This window comes from Cavia porcellus, unplaced genomic scaffold (genome assembly GCF_034190915.1).
Source record: "Cavia porcellus strain 051 isolate PalLab524CR breed Dunkin Hartley unplaced genomic scaffold, mCavPor4.1 scaffold_18, whole genome shotgun sequence".
NCBI classification, from domain to species: domain Eukaryota; kingdom Metazoa; phylum Chordata; class Mammalia; order Rodentia; family Caviidae; genus Cavia; species Cavia porcellus.
The window spans coordinates 53,536,139-53,560,173 of record NW_026947501.1 but is presented as its reverse complement, the minus strand read 5'-3'; the positions used below and the strand labels follow the sequence as shown (position 1 = coordinate 53,560,173).

At 51.5% G+C, this 24,035-nt stretch overlaps 1 protein-coding gene across 2 annotated transcripts in view; it reads left to right on the top strand.

Annotated features, from left to right (window-relative positions):
* Nucleotides 1–19,853, top strand: part of Ncaph (non-SMC condensin I complex subunit H) — a 36,899-nt gene extending 17,046 nt beyond the window's left edge. For both annotated transcript variants that reach the window (XM_013154473.2, XM_013154472.2), the window contains exons 3-18: nucleotides 128–218; nucleotides 927–1,019; nucleotides 1,219–1,360; nucleotides 2,219–2,343; nucleotides 3,747–3,936; nucleotides 5,157–5,248; nucleotides 6,195–6,397; nucleotides 10,144–10,292; nucleotides 10,739–10,845; nucleotides 11,165–11,287; nucleotides 12,638–12,748; nucleotides 13,792–13,968; nucleotides 15,132–15,248; nucleotides 18,307–18,398; nucleotides 18,626–18,701; nucleotides 19,472–19,853. In XM_013154473.2, coding sequence (XP_013009927.2) covers nucleotides 128–218; nucleotides 927–1,019; nucleotides 1,219–1,360; nucleotides 2,219–2,343; nucleotides 3,747–3,936; nucleotides 5,157–5,248; nucleotides 6,195–6,397; nucleotides 10,144–10,292; nucleotides 10,739–10,845; nucleotides 11,165–11,287; nucleotides 12,638–12,748; nucleotides 13,792–13,968; nucleotides 15,132–15,248; nucleotides 18,307–18,398; nucleotides 18,626–18,701; nucleotides 19,472–19,531 — 1,948 coding nt within the window. In that variant the 3' untranslated portion in view covers nucleotides 19,532–19,853. The remainder of the gene's footprint in view (nucleotides 1–127; nucleotides 219–926; nucleotides 1,020–1,218; nucleotides 1,361–2,218; nucleotides 2,344–3,746; nucleotides 3,937–5,156; nucleotides 5,249–6,194; nucleotides 6,398–10,143; nucleotides 10,293–10,738; nucleotides 10,846–11,164; nucleotides 11,288–12,637; nucleotides 12,749–13,791; nucleotides 13,969–15,131; nucleotides 15,249–18,306; nucleotides 18,399–18,625; nucleotides 18,702–19,471) is intronic.
* Nucleotides 19,854–24,035: the final 4,182 nt, after the last annotated feature.

The window sequence follows — 24,035 nt, the reverse complement described above, 5'->3', positions numbered from 1 at the left end:
TCTGGGGGCCACCTTGGGCGGGCTCATGGCTCTGGGCATCTCCACAGTGCTCCGTGGATGCTGGGTTTGGGCTTTGAAAAGGTGCATGTTGTGAGTTATTTGGTTTGTTGTTGCTGTTATCCATTAGGAATGTTGATGTTTCCGCCACGATTCCTAAGTTTACGAACACGCAGATTACAGAGCATTACTCCACCTGCATCAAGCTGTCCACTGAAAACGTGAGTATTTCCTGGGTGGCCACTGCAGATGTTGCATCACAATCACGGGGAAACCTAGTCTTTTTGAATCAGTGGGGAATGTGTGAAAATTACTGTACTCTCCAGTCTGGCTTCCTGGCGCTGGTGTCACTCAGGATGGTTCTGACCTTTGGTGCTTGCCTGAATGGGCGGCCTGCTACCTACTATGTGTCTAGAGAGGAGTGAGGCCCAGGGTTAATGTGCACTCTGGTCCAGCCTGAGTGGAGCCCTTTCTCCTGTCTCTGCCGCTTAGAAGCTGTGTGACCAAAGAGTCACCAGTGGCGCTGCTGCTCTCCCACACCTTTGCTGTGTAATTCAAGCTGGCCTTGAACTCGCTACGGAGGCAAGGCTGCCGTCACTCAAGGCCATCACTCAAGGCGGTCGTCCTGCCTCTGCCTCCTGATGTTGGGTTACAGGTGTGCACTGTTAACACCCACCTTCCTCCTCTTAAGTGAGAATGAGGACGGTGCCTGCCTGGTAGGGCTTCTCTTGCCGGATCCTCGCCTTGAGGAGGAGGAGGAGGAGGAGATGTGTGTAGATGTGGTTCTGTTGTCAGGTGCCTGTGAAAACCAAGATGGGGGTAGGAAGTGAACAGCCTATGTGAAAACTTAATTTCCTCTCTTTAGGGAAGCATTGTACACAAGATCTGAGGCTCTAAATGACAAACCTTGCTACATTTTCTGTTTCCAGAAAATCACTACCAAGAATGCTTTTGGCTTACACTTGATTGATTTTATGTCTGAGATCCTTAAACAGAAGGACACCGAACCAACCAACTTTAAAGTAAGAAGGATGTTTATTGCTTTTTATGTCTGATTAATGTTACTTCTGAATTCAGCAAATACGATAGACATTGTGTTACTCCCCACCCGTCTCTGATTTTTCTTGGGACGTGCATATGTTTTATGAGACTTGCTGATTTTGGCTGTTGCAAAGTGTTTTTTCTGCCTTTTCACGAACTTAGCTCTGCTGGTTTGACTAGGTAGCCGCTGGTACCCTGGACGCCAGCACCAAGATCTACGCTGTGCGCGTTGATGTTGTCCATGCTGATACGTACAGAGTCCTGGGGGGGCTCGGCAAAGACGCCCCATCTCTGGAAGACGTGGAGGAGGACCCTGGTGCAGGTGTGTGGGCTGGGGTCTAGATTTAAGTCTTCTTTATGGTGCACCAGGTAATTATGTGGGTGACATACTAGAGTGAAGTCTCAAGACATCATTTACTCTATTGAGGATAAAGGCGTTTTCGGAATTGTCAGTATTTCTTCTTGGTGCTGTTTCTTTCTTTTTTTTTTTTTTTTTGGTCTATTTCCTTTTTATCGGCACCGGGGATCAAACTCACGACTGCCTGCTTACAAGGCAGGCGCTTTTGCTGCTGAGCTAAATCCCCAGCCCCCTTGGTGCTATTTCTTTTGGTCCTTGTTGTTACTCCTCTGTAAGGTGCTCTGGTTTGGCAATGAAAGTTATTCTTCTTTGAAAAAGACTAGGACCTTTCCTGGCAAGTGCAAGGTCATGAGTTCAATTCCTGATACCTAAAAGGTAAGGGCCTTATAAAAGTGTTTAGATTTTGTTTAAGTGGGCTGGGTGTAGTGGTACATATCTGTAATCCCAGCACTGGAGGCTGAGGCAGAAAGATTGCTGGGAGTTTGAGACTGGCCTGGGCTACACAGGGAGTTCAAGGCCAGCCTGAACTGCATAGCAAGGCCTTGTCTCAAAAACAAGATTTTGTTTGGGCAGGGTTGAGCAAATACCACCAACTGGAGGGCTCTGACTTGGAGAACCTTGAACAGTGACTACATTAAAAGCCATGTACCAACACTAGTAATTCAGTTTTCCCGTAAGCCACTGATTAAATAGGACCTGCTGCTTTGAGTGAATTTCAGTTGTTTAAATTGTGACCACTCAAGGGTTTTGAGGAACTTGAATTAGTCCAGTGACACACTTCAAAGCAGTCCATGCAGTTCGAATTCTTATTCCTTCTTTTAGACGGAAGTGCTACTGAAACAGGAACAACCAAAAAGGCTCCAAAGCCAAAGAAGAAGCACTCCTCCAAAACCATCGAGCAGAATGTAAACAACCTCAATGTCTCGGAAGCAGATCGAAAGTGTGAGGTGAGGAAGGGTCCCCTGCAGCGGGAGCTGGGACTTGGAGGGCTGCGCCTGCCTGCTGGACTGGGCTCACTGAAGCTTCAGAGAATAAACTATTTAGCTGGTATCCACATCATTATCCTGAGCTTCACAATGAAGTCTGAAGGTGGGAAATTCTTCTCTTTCAGAGTACTGGAATAGAAAGAGATTGCAGGTTCAGCATGGTGGTTTGTGCTTGTAATTCCAGCACTCGGGAGGCTGAGGCAGGAGAATTGCTGGGAGTTTGAGGCCAGCCTGGGCTATGTAGTGAGTTCAGGATCAGCTTGAACTACATAGTAAGGCCCTGTCTCAAAAAACAAGACAATTCACCCAAGAAAGAGATTGCAAATTACTAAGGGATCTGGTTAAAAACTTTGGTTTTATTTCCAAGAGCACACTGCATTGGTGAGGCTACACACACATTAGGTACTGTGTGCTTCCCTAAGCCACCTGCTAAGTAACCTGCCCAAGAGATTCGTCCTGTCTTGTAAGCTGGGGTCTGCAGTTGAGTGGCCTGACTCTAGCAAATCCTAAGGAACTGCTTCCAGTAGTAGTCCTGGAGGACTTAAAACACCAACAGAGCAGATGGTGGTGCTCTACTCCCCCCGCCCCACCACCAAATTTTGTTATTAAAAACATTCCTTAAGTGTGAGATGGTAGCCTAACATGTGGAAGTACCCTAACATCCCCGAAGTCCTCCCCTGGGAGTGTCTTTAGTTGCGCCCTCACCCTCACTGTCTTAAATGGATTCAATGTATTTTCCCTTCATGATCGCTTGCCTGGTGCTAGATCTGGTGAATAAGGAGGTGAGGGCGCACCACAGTGTTTCTGTAACCCTGCCTGTCTGTGGGTGACACTGCAACAGCGGTCACTGTATTTTTTATTGCACTTCATAAAGATACTGGTGAAAGAAGACTTCAAGAACCGTTTCAGAAATGGCCAGAACAGCAGCATAAGTGTGCTCCAAGCAATGGAGAGTACGTTTAGAGAAATTAATGGCAATGTGTCAGTCACCGTGATACATTCATAAAATTTAAACTTTCACTGTATATTTTGATCACCTTGTATGTCCTCAGCTGTTTTTATTTTGAGACAAACGTGTCACTGAGTTGCCCAGACTGGTCTTGAAATGGGATCCTCTGGCCTCAGTCTTCTAAATAGTTGAGTTTGTAGATGAGTTCCACTGTGCCCGGTCATCATGGCTTCTTGAGTGCAAAGTCCTGCCACAGCTGCCTTTCTTTCCACTGGGATTGGCCTGAAGAGCTAGAAGGCCTTCCCTGACTTGATCCTGGACAGACACGTTCAGTTCCATTTGTGCCCATGCCGGGCATCTGGGTCTGTGCTGGTGTTGCCCCTCATCCGTGGTCTCTGCCTGTTCTCGTATTCAGGTGGATCCCATGTTTCAGAAGACCGCAGCCTCGTTTGACGAGTGCAGCACAGCGGGGGTGTTCCTCTCCACCCTGCGCTGCCAGGATTACCGGAGCGAGCTGCTCTTTCCTTCTGACGTGCAGCCACTGTCCACTGGGGAGTCCTGCGAGCTGCCAGATTTAGGCTGGGTAGAGATGACAGACTTGAAAGGTAAGCACAAATCATTCCTGTCACCAGAGCTTTTTAGTCAACAGAGACGTTTCCCCTGTAACCGCTGATGCAGCCATCAGGCACTCATGTTTGCACATTTGTCAGATACCACACAGGGTGTCCTTTAGGCAGCGTCCAGCTCTGTGCAGTAACCCACGTGTCTGCGCCATGTCCCTGGGTGCCCACTGGTCACTGCCAGTTCTTGTGGCACAGGCTCGGTCTGGATGTTAGAGTCTGGCCAGAGAGGCCTTGCCTGATTTGCTACACGTACGGGAGACCTTGAGGAGAAGAGGATGTGGTCATTTGTTTTCAGGGCCCTCTGACAGTTTGAGGACTGACCTGTCTGTGAGTCCGGTTGCACCAGCTTGCCAAGATTTAAACACACACCCATTCTACCCTTGAGCCCAAGCCTGGGGTCCTCGAAGGGTGCAGGCATAGGCAGCCGGCAGGGTGAAGTCAGACAGGCTGTAGGAGCTGCACCTCCTGGGTTTTTTTTTTCTCTCTTTTTGGTACTAGGGATAGGGCTTTGCACTGAGCTGTGTCCTCAGTGTTTCTTTTATTTTTTATTTTAACACAGGATCTTGGTAAGTTGGTAAGTTGCTTCAGCCCCTCAGAGAGCAGTGATCAGAGATGTGTGTCACCACCCTTGGCTCTGTGGCCATGTTTACAAGTTGGAAAACATTGATCCTTGTCTGCTCAGCAAAGCCCTGCAGATGTAAGAGCAGCCCTTCTCATCTGTTCTGCTCTTGCCTAAAGTTTGCGGAGTATTAACAGCTTGGGGCTAACAGTGTTTCCCATGTTTTCTGCCTTTGGCTGGCTCTGATCCTTGGAGGTAGATGGGTTTGGGACTAAAAATAGGCTTGTCACATGATTGCTTATGTGCTATGTGCTTTAGAGGAAGGAGTTTTGGTTTTCCCCATAGCATAGTGGGAAAGTTCATTCCAGAACCAGCTGTCTGTGCTTCAGGGTTTTCCTGTAGCATTTCACTAACTCTGGTGATGGTGGCACAGCCTGGCCCACTGTGGGGTGGACCTGTGTCAACCGCAGTTGGCACACGGAGGTTGGCAGCCTGCTGGTGTTGACATCCCAGCCCCTGCTAGAGAACAGGAGGTGACTGTGCCTCTGAACTCTGCTGTGCCCATTGGCTGGAGGTATGCAGGAGATCAAGGAATGTACCCACACCCTCTGGTATCTCCTGACCTCACTGTGCTCCCCTCCAGCACCCTTGCAGCAGTGTGTGGAAGATCGCCAGCTCTGCCCCTCCTTGGCCAGCTTCCAGTTCACCCACTGGGACAACGAGACGCATACCGAGGTGTGGTCAGCGCTGGGGCTCCCAAGGGCTCCAGGCACTTCTCTAGCGGGTAGTGGTTTCGGTTAAATGGCTCGAGATTAGTTCTGTCCAGTGGGAACCAAAACTGTAGCATCATTTTTATTTAACTAGGGGTACAGGAAATATTTCCTTTGACACTTCTGTAGGGATTAGAAAGCTGGTGGGTTGGGGCGGAGTTGTGAACTGCACTGAAGGACCATTGTGGGATCACTAAGTGGCCATGTCCCTTGTGAGTGAACTTCCTTTTCTTTCTTTGGTGTTGCTAGGGAGGTCATCCAGGATCTGACACATGCTAGGAAAGCATTCTGCCACTGAGCTATAAGCTGTATCTCTAGCCCTTTAAGAAGAAGTTTTAAGATAGTATTCTCTCCCAGTTGTCCAGGCTGGCTTTGAATTTTGAATTCTCCTGCCTCAGACTCCCAAGTAGCTAGCATGACTGGCATGTACCAGCAAACTGGCATGTGTGAAGTCTTTTTATCAGATTTACTATCAAACATGGTTATTCCAGTGGACTGTGGTCTCAAGCTGCTGTCAAGCTCGAGGCATTTCCTGCTCGTTGGGGTTGAGTCCCCTGGCACCCAGTTTCCTGAGGAATTGTCATGTGTAAGACCTTCCTTGGTATATTTTTAGCATGGCCCCCTTTAGCCTCGTTGCCACAGCTTCCAAAATAAATGGTCTCCATGGGAAACTGTTTTCTCTACATGTGCAGTTAATGGGTGCAGATTCCTGTCTCATGTTTTGCAAAGCATGCCTGACAATGCAGCCTCATCCTGTGCTGCACAATATCAACTTCCTCAGTGCCTGGCTCCGGGAGAGTGCTGGCTCCAGGAGGTGCGGGCAGGGTGAGGGCTGGCAGTCAGAGTGCGGGGCTGGGCTTGGGCAGCCGCAGAAAGGGGCACAGCCAGAGAACTCGCTCTCGCCCCTGCAGTCTGTGTCGGCCCTGATAGACAAGTTCAAGAAGAACGACCAGGTATTTGATGTCGACGCGGAGGTTGAGAGTGACGGCGGGGACTTCATGGATGGGGCCCCGGAGGACGACTTTGATGCCAATGATGAGCCCGAGCACACTGCAGCGGGAGACGATGAGGAGTTCAGGAGCTGGAAGGAGCCTCACCAGCTCCAGAGCTGCGAGTAAGGCTCTCAGGCCTCCAGAAAGTGTTCCAGGGGCACTCCTTGTCTGGGCTGAACAGGTCCCCACAGGGAGATAAGTCTTCATCTCTGATTGGCTGGGCCAGTGGGCCATGTGGTGCAGATTAGTGGAGCCCTGTGCCTGCAGTGGAATCAATGCCTGCATTGTGTGTGGGCCAAGCCACTTAGGTTATCAAACCGACCCTGCAGAAACTAGTAAGGACAAGAAAGATTTAATACTGGAAAAAGTACTGGGACTTAAGCTGGGCATGGTGGCACTCAAGCAGAAGGATTAAAAGATTGAGTCCAGCCTGGGTAACTTAGCAAGACCCTATCTCAAAAATAAAAAGGGCTGGAGACGTGGGTTGCTGGTAGAGCATTGGCCTGGCATGCATGAGGCCTTAAGTTCAGTTCTCTTACTGCAGAAGTGAAACTGTAGCTTAACTTAGTAGCCGCTCCACTGTAGCTGTCATTGCTTCTTGCATGTGGTGTCTGAGACAGTACTTCCTTTCATATGCTGGCTTTGGCCACATGAGTCACAGACATTAAGCAGGTATATCGCTTGTACAACGGCATAGCACTTGCCAGAGAGGTAAGCCAGCTGGCCAAGCAGTGCAGGTCACTAGTTGGCCAGCTGGGGGACACAGCGAGCCAAGTAGAGCTGCGTACATGTAATCTGGTGTGTTGTGGGATGCAGAGTAGATGGGACTGAGTATGCATGACAAAAAATGCAAAAGGTCTTGGTTGGCTTTCAGTAGATGTACTCGATAGGCCATATTACTTAATTCTTAGCATGACTGGACACAGGATCTCACAGCTCTTCAGTGTCACTGGCTCACAGATCCTGGGGAGGGGTAGGGGACATGGGCTCAATGTCCCTCTGTTTGCGCCTCTGTTCATAACTGCAGCTCTGCAGGCCTGGGGTTGGGGACAGCCAAGGTGGTGTCATTTGGACAGAGCCTCGAGCGTTGTTCGGTGTCTTAGACAGCTCTGCTGCAGGGCTTAGGGTTGGGAGGTTTCTTTCTTGAGTAGTTTGCCTGCCTGTGGGAAATGGCTAGGTGGATAATGTATCTCAGAATTGGAGTACATCTGGCATCTCCAGGCAGAGTCACCTATCCCTGCCTGTTTGCCTCTCTTCTTCTGATTCGTCAGCTGACTTAGCTTTAGCCTGCCGGTTCCCATCCTGCCTGCCCAGAGGTGAGGATGGTAGGCGCAGGTCAAAGGGTGAGCACCTCTAATGCCACGGTCACCCATCAGAGCAGGGTTCTCATGTGACCTGCTGGTTATTTAAACAGACGGCATTTCTCCAAACAGCACCAAACCCTGGTCTCTATCCTCCTATGTGTGTTGGGGCAGGAGGCTGCAGCTGGGCTTTGCCAGATTCAGATCCACTGCCCTGGGCATGGGGCTGGCCTTTCCCAGAACTTGCTAAGATTTGCTCTGGAGTGGACCTAACCTTGCTAGAGAGCTATGAGGTGTGGGCAGTGCCGTTGCCTTTGGGTTTCTTTATGAGGCAAAGGGCTGGGACTAGATAAGAATCATCATCTTTGAGGGAGTTTGTGCTGTTGCTGAGTGGCACAGATGCCTAGCACGTGTGCGAGGCCTTGGGTTCAATCCCTGGCCCTGTAAAACAGTCCTCGCTGGGAATTTTTTAGCCCCTTGTTCTAACTTCTCTCCAGATGCTATGGCAGTGGCTCATTATTTCCTGTAGTTGTATAATGTTGCTCAGCCCCCTAACTAGGTACTGTTGTCCCCCTCTTACACATGAGGAGACAGGCCCTCAGAGGTTGCATGGAGGGTAGAGCTCTTAGCACCTAGCACAATGGACCAGACTTCCTGTGTATGGGGATCTTTTTTTTTTTTTTTTTTTGAAAGCCAGTCAAATTTAGCAGTGGGGGGGTGGTATACCAACTTTAGTAACACTAATGTTAGTCAGTTCTGATAACCCACTGCCATCGGACCAGCCAGTGTATGGGGATCTTTAGATGGCAGCTTCCACTCCACACGGGCTGCCTTGTGATTTTCATAGTTCACGGGTGTGCCCAGCTTGAACCCACAGAGCAGAAAGATCAGGGCAACTTGCTCAAGGTGGGCTGGAGTTAGCACTGGGTGGTAAACTCCACTGTCAGACAAGAGGCTTTTGTTATGGGTGCTGGATGGCAACTCTGACAGCAGCGCAGTGTTAGAAGTAGCGCTCAGTGCCAGGGATTTAGTTCAGTGGCATAAGCATCTGCTTGGCAAATGTGAGGTCGTGAGTTCAATCTCCGGTACCAAAGTAGCTCTTTCCAGCTGGGCCTCCTAGCACAGTGCCCTCTAGGAGGTGCCCTGTACTGAAGGACCAGAGCACGGCCCCCTTGGTGCATGCGGGAAGGGACATGTTGCTGGGCTGGCTGGTGCCATAGTATGGTGCACTGTGCCAGGGCTGACAAACAGGAGGGGCCCTGTGATGTGAGAGGGCTTAGGAGAAACGGTCCTGGCTGTGCTGGAGGAGTGTGGGGGCCCAGCTTTGTGACTAGATTGTCTGACCTATTGAAGGGGTACCTTGGGCAGCTGGCACCCATCGTACTACCTGTGCAGTGACAGAACTGTTGATGACTAGCCTTTGGGAAGCCTGCAGGGCCTTCACACAGCCTGGGCCAGGCCCTCGGGAGGGAACCAAGCTCTCTGTACCTTTGCCTCTTGATGCCCAGCCACTAGAACTCTGGACAGCAGAGGGCGGTATCCAGGGGTGCTCCTGTAGCCTGCTTGCTGCTGAATGATAGGGCTAGGCATTGAGATCTGTGACAGCCAGGTTGTATGTTATGTTATTTTTTGGTACCAGGGATCGAACTTGTACTTCCCAGGCAGGTGCTTGTGCCGCTGAGCTAAATATCCAGCTTCTTAGTGTATTTTAAAGCTAAGTTTTATTTACATGATAAATGCACAAATACAGTCTTTTTTTAGCTATTAATATATAGATAAAGCCAAAGTCTCCTTTGAAGAGCTTTTTCCTTGCCTGGGCGTCTGGAGTGGCCTTGCCACCATCACCCCTAGGGGGCAGCACAGCTCTTGAGGCGAGAGCTGCCACACTCTCCTAGCTCCTTGGAGAAGGATGAAAACCTAATGGTCACGCTGCACAGGCCACTTAGGCTGTCACACCCGGCAGGGAATAAAGCTAGAGGCCCAGCAGATCCTGGCAGGTCCCTGAAAGTGTCTGAAGGACTGAAAATGAAGTCAGCATAAATAAGGCCTTGTTCACTGAGAGCACTGTTCTGAGTGGGCCTGCAGCAGCGTCAGAGTACCCTCCTCCCTGGGTAGGGGGATAGAGGACACTCATGGTGCGTGGTGTGCGGCTGGACTCAGGCGATGGAATCCAGCTCCCAGGCCTCACCTGCTACTACCTGTGTAGTTGTACATAGAAACCTCATTTCTCAGAAATAAACATGTGGGGCTCAGTTTCTCAGTACTTCCTTAATAGTCTCTCAAATTAGCATTTGAAATTAGCGTTTATGAAGGACTTTCAAACACCCCAAGCAATTGCATAGACATGAGCATATGTTATGAAATTAAGAGAGACAGATGCACTGGAAAAGTAAGGGCTAAGGGTTGTTACAGGATTTGCTGTGACGTGGCCCTGAGGAACGCTGTTTGCTGTGGGAATGTGGGCAGGTAGCGTCTCAGGGGGGACATTGTATGTATCTTTACATGTAAATACGTGGTTGTGTTATATGTAACATACATGAACACACGTGCTTTCTTGTGGATTACAGGGAAGCGATGATTTCTCTTGGGGACGGAGACATTCAGACCATGTGTCCCCTTCTGTCCATGAAGCCTGGAGAATATTCCTACTTCAGTCCCCGGTCCATGAAGATGTGGGCTGGCCCCGATCACTGGCGTTTTAGGCCTCGATCCAAACGTATGTACCTCCTGTGGGTTGGCTCTCAGGACAAGGGGTGTGGGTGACCAGCCAGTTGGCTGCTAGCTGGGGACAGATGGCACAGATGAGCTGGCCTGGGATGAATGTCAGTTAAAACTGCGGGCTCTGAGTGGAGGAGTAGGACCTCAGGGTCAGAAAGGCCGGGCCCACAGCCTCACACTACTCTTGGGGAATGTCAGCCTTGCCCAACACCATACGGGTGACTGCCTGACCTGCAGCACACCGGGCATCACTAGGAGGGCAGCACTCTGCCTTCCAGGCCAGCCTTGAGCTGCGGGAATCATGAGGTGGAAGTCGGGTGTGCGATGCGGTGTGCCTGCCTGTGGAGCTGCGCAGCTGCGTTGTGTCCCAGGCCGGTGAGGCTGGCACGATGAGCTGGCTTAGGCTGCAGACGTGGCCAGCAGCTTCTGTGCTCCTTCCCGCAGAAGCCACTTCCTCCCAGTGGGAAACCAGGAAGAAGAGCACAAAGAAAGATTTCCAAATAGACTTTGACGAAGACATTGACTTTGATGTATATTTTCAAAAAACAAAGGTCTGTATTAGATTTATTAGCATTTGTGCTTCCTTAACTTACTGTACCCTCTCCCTTTCAGATGTGAGTTCATTGAGATTTCACTGGCTCACTTTCCCACCTCTCTAAAGGAGTTGTTGAGAAAGATCCCAGCAGGGCTGGGAAGGATCACCTTTAGAATAAGAGGGAGAATGCCTGGCAGAGTTGCCTTTTTTACACAGATTTGGGGGATCTCTGATCTGTTGGGTGACCAATGCCATCCAAACCCATTAAAAAAAAAATAAGATATTTGACCATTATTATCAAAAATGCCTGAAAGCGTTTTGTTTTAAATGACTAGGCTGCTACTGTTCTGAGTAAGTCCACCTTGGAGAGCCAGAATTGCAGAGCCACCACCCTACCTGTGGATTTCCAGTACAATATCAACACCCTTGTCCAGCTGCATCTCAAGCCAGGCATGAGGGTAAGGCCACCCTGGGTTCCTTCGGGCTGTTGTCGATGCACATGTGGTGACAAGTGGCTGGTGGTGTGATTCTAGCAGCACCACTGAGGACAGGACATGAAGGGGGGTGTCTGTTGGCTGGCAGCTGCAGTGGGGCGAGGCAAAACTGAAGGGGCAGCTGGTAGGGAAGATTCAGAGACTCTTGCCCAGGCTGGGCACAGCGGCACTTGCCAGTATCCCAGCACTGTGCGAGGTTGAGGCAGGAAGATAGCAAGTTTGAGTCCCATCTGCATAGGTTAGTGAGACCTTGTCTCAAAAAATGTAACAAGTACAGGAGGTATAGCTCTGTGTAAGGGCCCTGGACTCAATCCCCAATACAAAAGACGAAAAAGAAAAGGAAAGAAACAGCCCAGGTGCTGGCTGCTGGATGAGTGAATGCATAGTCTTGGTGAGGTTCCAAAACTTGTGTTATTTCTTGATTCCCTGGCTTTGTCCCAGAACTGTGGGGTCGCTTGCCTGGCGCCTTCCGTAGCCCATACTGCCCATACTGTCTTGCTTGTGATCCAGGTATAGAGGGCACCACAGCAGCACACGGCTACCGTCCTCAAGTGTGCCTGCCGACGCTCCCACTAGGACTCCTGAGAAGCCCCAAAGCTGCTGGTCTTGTGCCCTGATTCCTCCCTGCCTGTTTGCCTGTGGCCCCTCTCATGGTACTGTTGGCAAGAGACAGTGAGGTTTCTGTCACAGTCACAGAGCAAAGTTGAGTCAAACCTGGCCTGGCTTCACACGAGGCCCTTGTCAGGACTGTGCGTGGGGACTGCTGTTGTTGGCCTGTAATGTGTCTGGACTTGTATGATGAGAATACTGTGAGCCTGGGTTGCTTTCCCCCGCAAAGTACAGAGAATTGTGGAACTGTATTAAATGCTCAGTGCACCCACGTCCACAGTCCGGTGCAGACCACTGGAGTAAGGCCCGCAGATGCCGCCAGGGCTGTGGTCAGTGGCCTCCAGAAGGATGCATGGTTCTGTGAGGCTGTAGATGGCACCAGAGGAGGACGAGGTGACCGCCAGGTGGTGAAGGTTGTGGGTTTTCCTCAGAATTGGTCAGGGGCCACACGTTGACTTCCTTTCGGTGGCTGTGAGCAGAGGCTTCCAGCATTTGGGTTTAGAGCAGGGCCAGTTTTCACATGATACTGTACGGGAGATGAAAGATGTCTTTGCAGATGGGAGGCGCGGCTGCTTCGTGCTGCGGGGTGGTGACAGGTCGACAGCTGTGGTTCTGGGAAGTCGGGCACAGCCAGGGAACAGGACTCCCCGACTTGGTGCAGTGGCTGTGCGAGTGCATCTCTTTGTTTTCGTTCTTTCACTCTAGTTACTTAAGATGGCCCAGGGCCAGAAGGCAGGCGCTGAGCATTATGAGGAAATTGGGGACTATGACTACAACAACCCCAACGACACCTCCAACTTCTGCCCTGGACTCCAGGTAAGGGTGAGCTCTGTCATCTCCGCTAAGCGGGAGCTTTCTTTCCCTCTTCCCCTTCCCTTCCAGATGGTGGGGCTGGAGGGCTGTGAACTGCTGGCTCTTCTGGGTGCAGGTTCTGCCTCTGTGCTGGGTGCCAGTTCCGCCCCCACCCCTACCGGCCTGCACCCTGAGGTGTTGGATGCCTCGGTAAATGAGCCGGTGCACAGGTGGAGCCACTCACCTGGCCCTCGAACACCGGACTCGGCTATTTTGGGATTTCCCGGGAATGGGAACCCTTCTTGTCCTGGCTGGGTAAAAACCACACAGACGTGAGAGGTGGTGTGGTCTGGTGGGGCAGAAAAGTCCACAGGGTGTTTCAGAGGCCCCGATGCCCCTGGAAGATCGGACTCCACCTCTGACTTTATTTTCTCCCTTGTGAGCCCGGAGGAGCCCCTCCATCTTTAGATCTTGGCTGTGACTAAGTAATTGCCACTTCTCGTTAGTAAGTCTGCCACTGGGATAGTAAATGCATGGGGCAGAAGTGGGGAGCAGTGGCTGCATCTGCAGCATGCCTGCAGTGGGGGAAGGAAAGGCACCAGGAGGATGGTCACACCCCGGCCTCACAGCACAGGAGGGCAGCTGCTAGTGTAGTGGGAACTTCCAGGCCCCGAGGACTCACCTGGGAGGCTTTTCCGAGACAACCTCACTCCTCCCGAGACCTGGGTTTTTCTTGGTGGGGTTGGGGTACCAGGGATTGAACCAGGGACCTGTGTGTTGACCTATACCTAGGTCCCCATCTTGTGCCTTTGTTACCCAAGGGGTAGATTTGTGCATCCACTGTCACAGGACACTTTAAGTCTTCATTGGCTAGAAGCCACGGGCCACTGTGACTGTGGGAATGGCCAAGTTCCCTTAGCTCTTGCTGTAGAGGTCTTAGGGTGGCAATAGGTCCGTTGTGGGACCGTTGGGCGTGCTGCTCTGGCTTCCTGCGCTCGGCTGCTCCGAGGCGGTTTCTGGCCCTGTTGGCAGCTTCCTGAACCCTGAAGAGGTGTTCGCTTGTTCAGGCCGCCGACAGCGATTCCGAGTCAGACAACTTACTCACAGAGCCCGCTGGGACTTTTGACCTTACCTCTGAGCCCTGCCACACACCTCTGACAGCACACAAGAACGGTGGCACTCCTGAGGACCACAAGGACATCACAACGTACGGGGAATCCAACCTGGTGGCTGAGCCTCAGAAGGTAAAGATGCAGTGGTGGAGACCTGCACCGTTTGCTGGACTCTGTTTAGTTTGCCTCCTGTCTGAGAGTGCATCGGCCTGTGCCTGGCCCCACCTGCTGCTGTGCAAGTGGCTGTGTCCTGAACAGGGCTGCCGGGTGGGCCTGGTGCCAGGTGGAATTAACTGACTGTCTCCAAAGAGCTCTGTCATGCATTTGTGCTGGGGTGGAACCTGGGCCTTGTGCCTGCTGGGCAAATACTGGAGCTGCCTGTGCTCCAGCTCCAAAGATCTCAATAAGTCACATAACTAGGGCTCAGCCTGTCACCCAAGTAAAGCAACTTTGAGGAGGCTGTGGGCAGAGAGCAGGAATGTGGATGCCAGTTGAGCAAGGCTGGTGTGTGGCTGGTTCAGTTAATGTTAAGTGAACATGCATTGTATATCTCTGTTCCATACCAGTTAGCCGGCTTGGTGCTTTTGTTAATATTTTATCCTCTTATCTCTTTTGCACTAGCACTCAAGGTTAGTTTTTAATCCAGATTACTTTTTGCAGGGGTGGCACTGGGGACTGAACCCGGGGCTACTGAGGTATATCCCAGCCCTTTAAAAAAAAAAAAAAGAGGCAGGGTCTTACCAAGTTGCTCGGTCAAGTGCTTGGGCTTGGAGTTCTCTTGTCTCAGCTTCCTGATCAAAAAGAAATTTTAAAAATGTTTTTTAATTTTTTTTTTTTTTGAGACAGAGTCTTGCTATGTTGTTCAGGTAGGTCCTGAACTGACTCTGTAGGCCAGGCTGGCCTCAAACTCCCAGCAATCCTCTTGCGTCAGCCTCCTGAGAGGTGAGATCTAAGGCGTGCGCTACCACACCCAGCTGAGAAATTCAGCAGGAAGGACTTGATGTGTGTAAGAGACTGTAACTTTTTTTTTTTTTTTGGTGGTGCTGTGGATCAAACCCAGGCCTTGTCCATGGAAGGCAGGCGCTCTGCCACTGAGCCACATCCCACATCCTCAGCCCAAGACTCTGGTTAAAATTGGAAGTGTTTCCCTGCTGAATAGTCCCTGCCCACCCAAGGTAGCTGTCTGCTTGCTGGCTCGCTCCCTCCCCCATCTCCCATCTTTACATAAATTGTCTAAGTCCAGAGTTTTACAGGGACCCAGTGGTGTTTTCCTTCTGTTCCCATCCTCCTTTCAGGTAAATAAGATTGAAATTCATTACGCCAAGGCCGCCAAAAAGATGGACATGAAGAGGCTGAAGCAGAGCATGTGGAGCCTGTTGACAGAGCTGCCCGTCAAGGAGGCCAGCACCGAGGTGGGTGACGGCTGCATTCTGCAGCAGCTGGGCTGACAGTGACCACTCCGGTGCCTCTGAGCGCTGGCCTCAGGAGGACATCACAGAACGGGGGCACAGATGGCAGGCTAGTGCCTGGGACATGTTTGCGAGTGCTGGTGACTTAAACCTACAGAAGCACCTTTTGCTGTTTGAAAACAACAGCATTTCAGCCCTGAGGGAGGCTGAGGCAGGAGGATCATTTCAAGTTCAAGACCAGCCTGGGTTACAAAGTGAGCTCGAGACCAGCCTGATCTACGTAGTGAGATCCTGCCACAAAAAAAAAAAAAAAAAAGGATTTCAAAACAACAGTCCCAGTACTGAGTTGAAGGGAAGTTGGAATAGTTATTGCTGTAGCAATTTAAATTGGAAAAGCGAAATACGTGTAACTACCTGTTGGGTGCCATGAAACCCTACTCTCTCTCTCTCCCTCTCTTTTTTTGTTTTTGTTTTTGTTTTTGTTTTGATCTTTTAGAGACAGGGTCTCACTGTGCAGTTCATGCAGGCCTGGAGCTCACTTGGTAGTTCAGGCCTTGAACTAAAACCCTTCTATCTCCTAATTCCGACCTGGGGAATGGATTCTCAGTAGGAAAGTCTCAGAGAAATGATCATGTTGGATTCTTTCTTCTGGGGAAGGAGGTGACACCTTGATGACTTGTCCAACTCTGGCGATTTTAGGCTCCCGCAGTCTCTTGCCATAAGGGCGCACTCAGAGCTCTAGAGCTTAGCCTCCTCTCTGCTGCTGGCAGGGAAGTGGGCGTTCTTGTGGGAGACAAGACTCCCACAAGACTCCCCTTGAATGCAGAACACTTGTTTGATAAACTATTTGATAATAATTGATAAATTATTTGATAAATTGATAAAAGTAAAGATAACTTTGATTGTATGGAAACTTATTTCCTTACACTGATATGTACAGAGCTGGCTATGGTATTTCCTTCACTCTTCAGTTGGCTCTAAGATTGCAAATAAGGCTAGGGAGGTACTGGTATGTAATCTCTAAAGCCCACAGACTGTCTGCTCACATGGTGTTCTCCGTGTAAAGGATGTGAACACGGTGGGATGGTAGAGCCATCAGCTCCAGGAATGTCAGCTGGGTAGGAGCTCAAGGTAAAGAGGCTGTGACTCCCCAGGGCACAAAAGCTTATATATCAGAAACCAAAGCCTCAGCCTCCTCAGATGATTCAGTTGCTACCTTAATTGAATTATGCAAATTGATCTTCTGCATATCCTTATCCCTCTGCATTTTGCAGAGATGCTTTTCTGCCCACCTGGCCAGCCAGCTCAAGTTACGTAATTCCCGCCATCCTCACTGTCACTCATCCCTGAGCCACCCCCTTCTTCACAGGATTATTATCCTGGGAGAATGCTGGGAGAGGCCTAGGATCAGGGCCTTTGTCTGTGCATCCTCACAGGGATTGGACTTAGGACCCTTGGCTGCCCTTAACTTGGAACATGTCTTGGTGTCTTTACTCTCACCCAGGGTTGCATTGGAGGTAGATTGGAATTAACTTGCTGGGATTCCAATAACGTCTCAATGGGATTACAAATGTAATCTTTTGGATTGTGAGGAAAACTGGAAAAGGGATTGAGATACTTGGTTGACTGTACACAATATTTGGGATTCTAATAGTTCTCAGAATGACGGAGGGCCAGAGCTGTGTAGTCTCACATATGCTGGAGAAAGCGTCGGTTCTACTTGGGAGTCCCATCTCCTAACAGCATGGGCTTCAACGGGAAGAAGATTGCATTTTAAAGAGGGCAGGGAAGCAGGTGTGGTGGCTCATACCTGTTATCCCAGCACTCAGGAGGCTGAGGCAGGATGACACTGAGTCTGAGGACAGCCTGGTACACAGTGAGTTGTGGTGCACATTGGGAGTTTAAGGCCACCCCGAATTACACAGTGAGACCCTGTCTCAAAACAATAATAGTAAAGAGGTAGGAGCGTTCTACTTGACTTTCAAATTTAATGACTCCTTATTGATAGAAGTTTCGGCATGGCTAAAAAAATAGGAATATGAAATAAAAGTGGCCTTTAAGAATGTGGAGAGAGAACCCCAGGACCACTGAGGTCTGGCTTTTCTTTCTGCCAGGCAGGTGTTGTGGGGGGCATACATATAGCTTAGGTTTGGGGTGGTGCCTAAGGGGCATTACTGATACACAGGTAGCCCATTGGAATTCATTTTGCACCACAGGTAAATTGCCTAGAGGCAGGGAAGGTGACCTCAAGATAGAGTCCCTTGGTTCTGTCTCCCAGCCTCCCACTGCTGCAGTGTTTAGGGCAAAATCCTTTCACTTATACCCTAGGACTTCTGGTTCATTAAAGGTTTGTTGTTTTAAAAAATCATTTAATTAAAAAATGTCATGTAGAAGTAGAAGAACAGAGAGAAAAATAATGGTCTAGTGTCATGAACCCCCACTTCAGTAACTGAATGTTTTAGTAGATGTTGCCCCTCCCGCCCTCCTGTGCGACATGAGTTCTTCCCAGTGCTAGGGACTGAGTCCTGGCCAGTGTCCTTCACTGAACTTTGTCACGGCCTTTTTTACTTTGAGATTGGTGCTCTCTTAAGTTTCCAAGGCTGGTCTCGAACTCACAGTCCTCATGCTCAGCCGCCCAAGTAACTGTGATCATGAGGGTACATCACCACACCCAGCCACAGATGATTTTTGTGTACATTCTGGCCCTGATGTACTTTCGTAGCTGCTTGCCTCTTGCTGAGGAGGCAGCAGGGTGTTTTAAGTGTGGGTTTTCCACTGCCTTTAGCTGTGTAGTCCTCCTGAAGCTGTGCATCGTTATTTTGTTGTTTTAAGCTTTTCCCCAGGGCTTTTGGGAGCCCCTCTGCGTAGTTTCCCCTTCACCAGGATCGCAGCGGCCGCTGTTGGGATGCTCACTGTAGCTTGGCCGATGCCACCATCTGTCTGCTGTTGATAGCCCATCCCGATGTGTTCTCCAGGGGTAGCCAAGGACTCGCCATGCTGGCCTCTGGAGTGCTTTCCTTGGCCAGTGGTGCACTGGCCTTACCTGTGTGTCTTCTGTCAGGTGAAACCCAGTGAAACTGGCGCAGGAGGAGCCCCGGAGGGGGTGGCCAGTGACAAGATGCTCAGTGGGCTTGTGAAGGACCTGCAGAACAGGTGTGCATCCAATGGGGCAGGGCGGGGCAGCAGGCACACATGGGGCACACTGGGCACAGGGATGCCCCGGGGCCCTCTGCGCCCACCCAGTGGGTCCGAGGGATGGGCCTGCTGTGGTGCGCCTGAAGCCCATTGCCTTGCTGTCCCACCCTCCTACATGTGTGTGTGTGGGGAGCCAGCCTCCTTCTGCCCTGCTCTGACCACTGTGCCCTCCCCTCTGATTCCAGCCTGCCCCCCACCATGTCCCAGAACCTCTCCATCCCTCTGGCTTTCGCCTGCCTCCTGCACCTGGCCAATGAGAAGGTGAGTCCCTGGATGAGCTCTCATTGCAGCCCCCAGGCCTGTCTCCCTCGGCCTTCCCCTGGAGTGTCAGGCAGCACGAGAAGTCGCTGGGCAAACAGGTGCCAGGTTTACCAGCCCCAGAAGTGACCACCACCCAAACAGGAAGAGGTTTCATTTTGTTGTGTTTTTGAGACAGGCTCTCACTGTGTAGCGCAGGTTGGCCTTGAGCTCACCATGTGCCCCACAGTGACCTCACAGCTGAAGCAGTTCTGCATCAGCCTTCCTAAATGGGAGGTGCAGCTAGGCCCCGGAAACCCTCCCCAGTCAGGCTAGAGAGCTGCCGCCTGGGCGCCCAGCTCCTCAGAAGGCTGAGGCAGGAGGCAGTGTGAGCCCCAGCGTTCAAGACCAGCCAGGGTGGCATGGTTAGCCCCTGCCTCAGAATAGCACAAACAAGAATGAAGGTGACGCCCGTTTCACTCAGCGCCCCAGTGCAGGGTGCAGAGCTGTCCTGTCCGGCCTCTCCACAGGAACTGCCGGCTGCCCTGCAGAGGGCTCAGCACAGCAGGGAGAGCTCTCAGGACTCCTGCCCACAGCAGCTGCGGGTGCTGTGACCAGGCGAGGTCACCTCCCGCCTGGAGGGTCCCCCCTCCAGCCTGCACAGTCCCAAAAGTGGTGCACAGCCTGGGAGGCAGCTTCACTCCTGTCTCGAGGGCTGACCTTTCTGCCTTGCCAAGAACTGGATTGGGGGTTCTCCCCCTGTCTGAGTCCCAGTATTCTCGCTCCTTCCTCAGAACCTGAAGCTGGAGGGCATCCAGGACCTCTCCGATGTTCTCGTGAAGCAGAGCAGCTGAAGCCCCTGCCTGACCTCGGAGTGGAGGAGGATGCAGGGGCCTGCAGCAAGGAGTCACTTCCCTGGTCTCTGTCACTGTCTGGGTGCTGATGCCGAGCCTCTGTCCGTGCCAACTGAAGCTGCAATGCTGGCGACAAATCTGGTGGACAGGAGGAGGACAGTATGAGCTTACAGCTCTCCTGTGTGTGTCCCCCGCATGCCCAGGGCCGCTGTCTGTCCTCCTGCACAGCTGCTCACTGTGCTCAGAGCTCTAGTCTGTGTGCACTTGTAAATGTATATACAGTGCTGAAAAAGTCTATCCAAAGAATGTGCCTGGCAAGACAGTTGCATGTCACCTGGTATCCACTGTTGGTGCTGGAGTGGGTTCGTCCAGGACACAGGTGTCACCAGAGGGCAGGAAGTGTGTGAGGCTGGAAGGGCGCAGAGAGGGTGAAGTCGCTGCCAGAGGAGGGTGGGGTCAGTGTCTGGGTCACTGTAGATTCCGCAGGGGCAGTGAAAGCCATGAGCACCGGCTCTGGAAGTGTCTGCCTGTCGCTCTGAGGGTCCTGTCATCTGCCTTCTAGGCCTCCCTGGAAGGAGCGGGCTGTCACCACACTGCTGCTTGAGAGAAGCACATGTGTGAAGTGACATCTAGAGGCACTTGCACCGGAGCCTCCATCCTGGCCACCAAGCCGTGGCAGCCCACTCCGCACTGAGAGCACCCACAAATCTAAAATTTCTCCTGAAGGATTCTGTCCTTGTTGGTCTTGGCTGTGCTGAGCCCCGCTCCCTTGCTGGCTGAGTCGAGGTCTTGATTGCTGGGCCGGAAGCAACAGGGCTGTAACTGGTGATTATTGCTGGCAGCAACTGTTTAACTCCTTAATCCAAAAACCACAGTGTGGCGCACACACACACGCACACACGCACACGCACGTGCTTCCCAGGTGGTGTGTCTGGAGCGTCACTCGCTCTGCACCACCATGCATGTCAGGCTTTGGGGGGCAGCGGCACGTGCTTCCCTAGTCTGGGGCCAGTGGAGTCCCCTGAGCAAGCACCTCTGCCCACTGCGCTCCTTGACAGCAGGATCTGCGCCAGGCTGAGTTTTATGCTCCCCCTTCCTGCCACTCCTGAGCTCCCTCATCATGCTACGTGGTGCCCTGAGGGTAGTGTGGCTGGACACGCAGTGCACAGGTGCCGTGGCCTGGGTGCTCGTGTCCCCTCCATGATGCTGATGTTGAACCTGATGCTCCAAGGGGTCAGATTATGGAGGACACTCAGGGCGAACAGGTCATGAATGATTGGGGCTCCTACGAGAGGCCCAGTGCTCTTTGACCCTCCTGAAAGCCACCTGAGGATGCAGCAAGCAGGTAGCCGCCCACCTGCCAGCCCCGAGTGGGAGCCTTCAGGGTGTCATCTCAGCCGCCTCTGCACCTGCGAGCGCACTGGACAAGCGGGGGCTGGGGTTGCATTTCAGTTAGTTTCCAGCCACAGGACTTCACATACATTTTCTTTTATTTCTCTGAGATTCCCTTTTCGTTGTCTGTTTTCCTTAAATCTGAACATTTCTCTTTTCAGTTCTTTCTGAACATGCTTATAATAGCAGCTCTAAAGTCTGCCACACCCTAATCTGAGTCCTTGTAGCACCAGCTGACTACCCTTTCCTGAGTACAGCTCACAGGTTTGTGTTTCTGTGCAGGGTTAGCCGTTTTCGGGGAAGCCTGGGTACCATGAGTGAAATGTCACCGTCCCTTGATGCTGCTGCTGATGTGTAGGTTTTTACCTGCTCAGCCATGCATTTCCTGGATTTAGACCTCAGGTTTCAGGTCCCTCACCGTCTACAGTAACTGACTGTCTTCATCGCCACCCACCTCCTGCTGTCATACCTGACCGCCTCTGCTGCCCGTCAGCTTGGGTGCTGAGCCAAGGCTGTGGCTGTCTCCAGGACTTCTCCTGCGGTTACCGGTGCCCTGCCTGCCTCAGGCTCTGTCCTTCCTGCCCACCAAGCTTCTGCTTTTTGTGGCGCTGGACACCTTCTTGCCCGCTGTCCCTCCCTTGGGCTCTGTTCTCTGGCATCTTCGGCCAAAGCTGTGGGAATTGGGTGCCAGGGAGTCGCACACTTGCTTCCTGTGTCTATGTGGGGGCAGCTAACTCCCTTCGGTCCATGGATCCTAGCAGCCCACACAGAAGTTTTGGGAGTCACTCGAGCAGCCTCCAGGATAACTGTCTTGGTATTCATGTTTTTTTGTAGCTCGTTCTTTAGCAGATTATTAAAAAGATGGTGATGTGTGGTTTCCAAGGCTGAGTGTAAAACACCTTGCAGCTTCCACAGTGCTAGCACATGGGTCGTTCTGCTCTGGGAGGAACATTCCAGAAGTATTTGGAGCCAGGCATGGTGGTATACACCTGTAGCCCCATCACTTGAGAGGCTGAGGCAGGAGGATCACCATGAATTCGAGGCTAACCTGGGCTAGTGAGTTTAAGACCAGTGAGGGTAAGACCCTGTCTCAGAGCAAAACAAGAACAACAAAAAAGCCTTTGGAGAGCCTGTGTGAGAGAAACCCCCTCCCAACAGCCTACACCCACTGAGCACCCACACGTGGCAGACGGATGGCGGATGCAAGTCCTGCATGGGCGATACGCCTTTGGGGGGACACTGCCTGCAGCCTCTTGGAGACCCTGAGTCAGAGCAGCGTGCCCTGTAAGCCAGAAGCGCACACCTGTAGTCCTGGCACCAGGAGGCTGAGACAGGATCTCTATGAGCTCAAGTCCAGCCCTAACTACACAGCAAGACCATGTCTCCAAAAACCAAAATAATTAAAAAAAAAAAAAAAAAGTTTGCATAGAAACCTACAAGGAAGAAACAATTCACCCACTCCCGAGCAGCTACCTAACTTTGATATTGGCTGGGTTAATTACACTGAAATCAGTGCGGTCATGGTCAGTGGGTTCAATACTATGACCCTTACCACTCATGGTTTAAACTGTGAAACAATTTCCCACCACCCATGACCAGTGCCATTTCCTATAATAAACCTACAGTGAAAACAGTGAAATTATTGTCTTTGGTTAAACGTTATATTTGATACAAGATTAAGAAACCCTTTTTACTTGTTGGACAGCAGGTCTCCTGCTTGATTAATGCTTATTCACATTTATCCCAGGACTCACCGTGCCCCATAGACAACCACCCCAGCATGTTTGGTTTTTGTTTGTTTTTGTTTTTGTTTTTTTTGTCTTTTTCCTTTTTATCGGTACCAGGGATCGAACTCACGACTGCCTGCTTGCAAGGCAGGCGCTTATGCCGCTGAGCTAAATCCCCAGCCCCCAGGGGTTCTTTCATATTCTAAACCTGTGCTATCCAGTAGGGTACTCACTAGCCAGATATAGCTATGTAAGTTAATCTATCTGGTTTATTGAGACTGGTCTTGAACTCACTGTGTAGCCTAGGCTGGGCTTGAATTCACAGTGATTTTCCTGCCTCAGCCTCCTGAGTGCTGGGATTACAGGCATGCATCACCAAGACCCGGCTCATGAATTTAAGTAAATTAAAATCCAGATGCTGGCTTATACCTGCCACGTTCCAAGGATGCACCAGCCCGGTGGCCAGTGGCTGCCTCATTGGGCAGAACAGGTGAGGACGCATCGGGGAGGGCTCCTGACCACTTTGATGAACGCGGAGCGGGGAATGGGGCGGGTGATGCCTGTAGCTCTGGGTCGTGAGCAGGAGGGGCAGGTGGGCTGGAGAACTAGGGAAGTCAAGGCACAGCGCCTGACTTCCAGACCCCACCTCTGCCAGCTGGGGCCATGGCTCCGCCAGCAGCTGCTGGCCCCTCCCCTTTACCTCCCCAGGATCCCAGGACAGTTTGCTTCCGTGTCCTCCCTGGCCATCCAGCTGCCACTCTTCACTCCAGCCCCTTCCCACACCCACATCCACCTCCAGATGGCGCTGTTGCCTTCACCAAGAAGGAAGAGGGCGCCCCGGCCAGCCGCCAAGGGGAGGGCGGCTTCCAGCGCCTCCTGTGCACAGCCATACAGCAGGCCTCCTACTGATGACCGCGTGCGCCGCAGCGCAGGCCCTGTAAAGCAAAGACTCGCTTTGGGTCCTGTAAGCTGCCTGTGATGCATGTCAGGCACCTCCAGAAACTGTAGATCTGCAATGGTCCCTTGGTTCCACAGTTCTGAAACAGATGGCCACGTCCACTTTCATGAGGGAAAGCGGTCGCGGTCATATATGTCATCTGATGCAGAGTTCACAAAGAAAAATGAAATTCTGCCAGCTGCTTCTGTTTGCAAACAAAAAAGCGTTCATGAGCTGAGACATCACTGTACTTGGGATTCCTACCCTGAGGACCGGTCAGTGTGCAGCACAAGCCAGCATGGGATGGTGATGGCTGGCAGCAGCAATGACCAGCTGCTGGCTGTGTCACCGTAAGTGTCCAGCTTTACCTGGTGACATCAGGGATATTAGCAGAGCTGCACCCTGCCTACTCATAAGTCTATCTGAATTGCCCTTGAACCCATGGTGA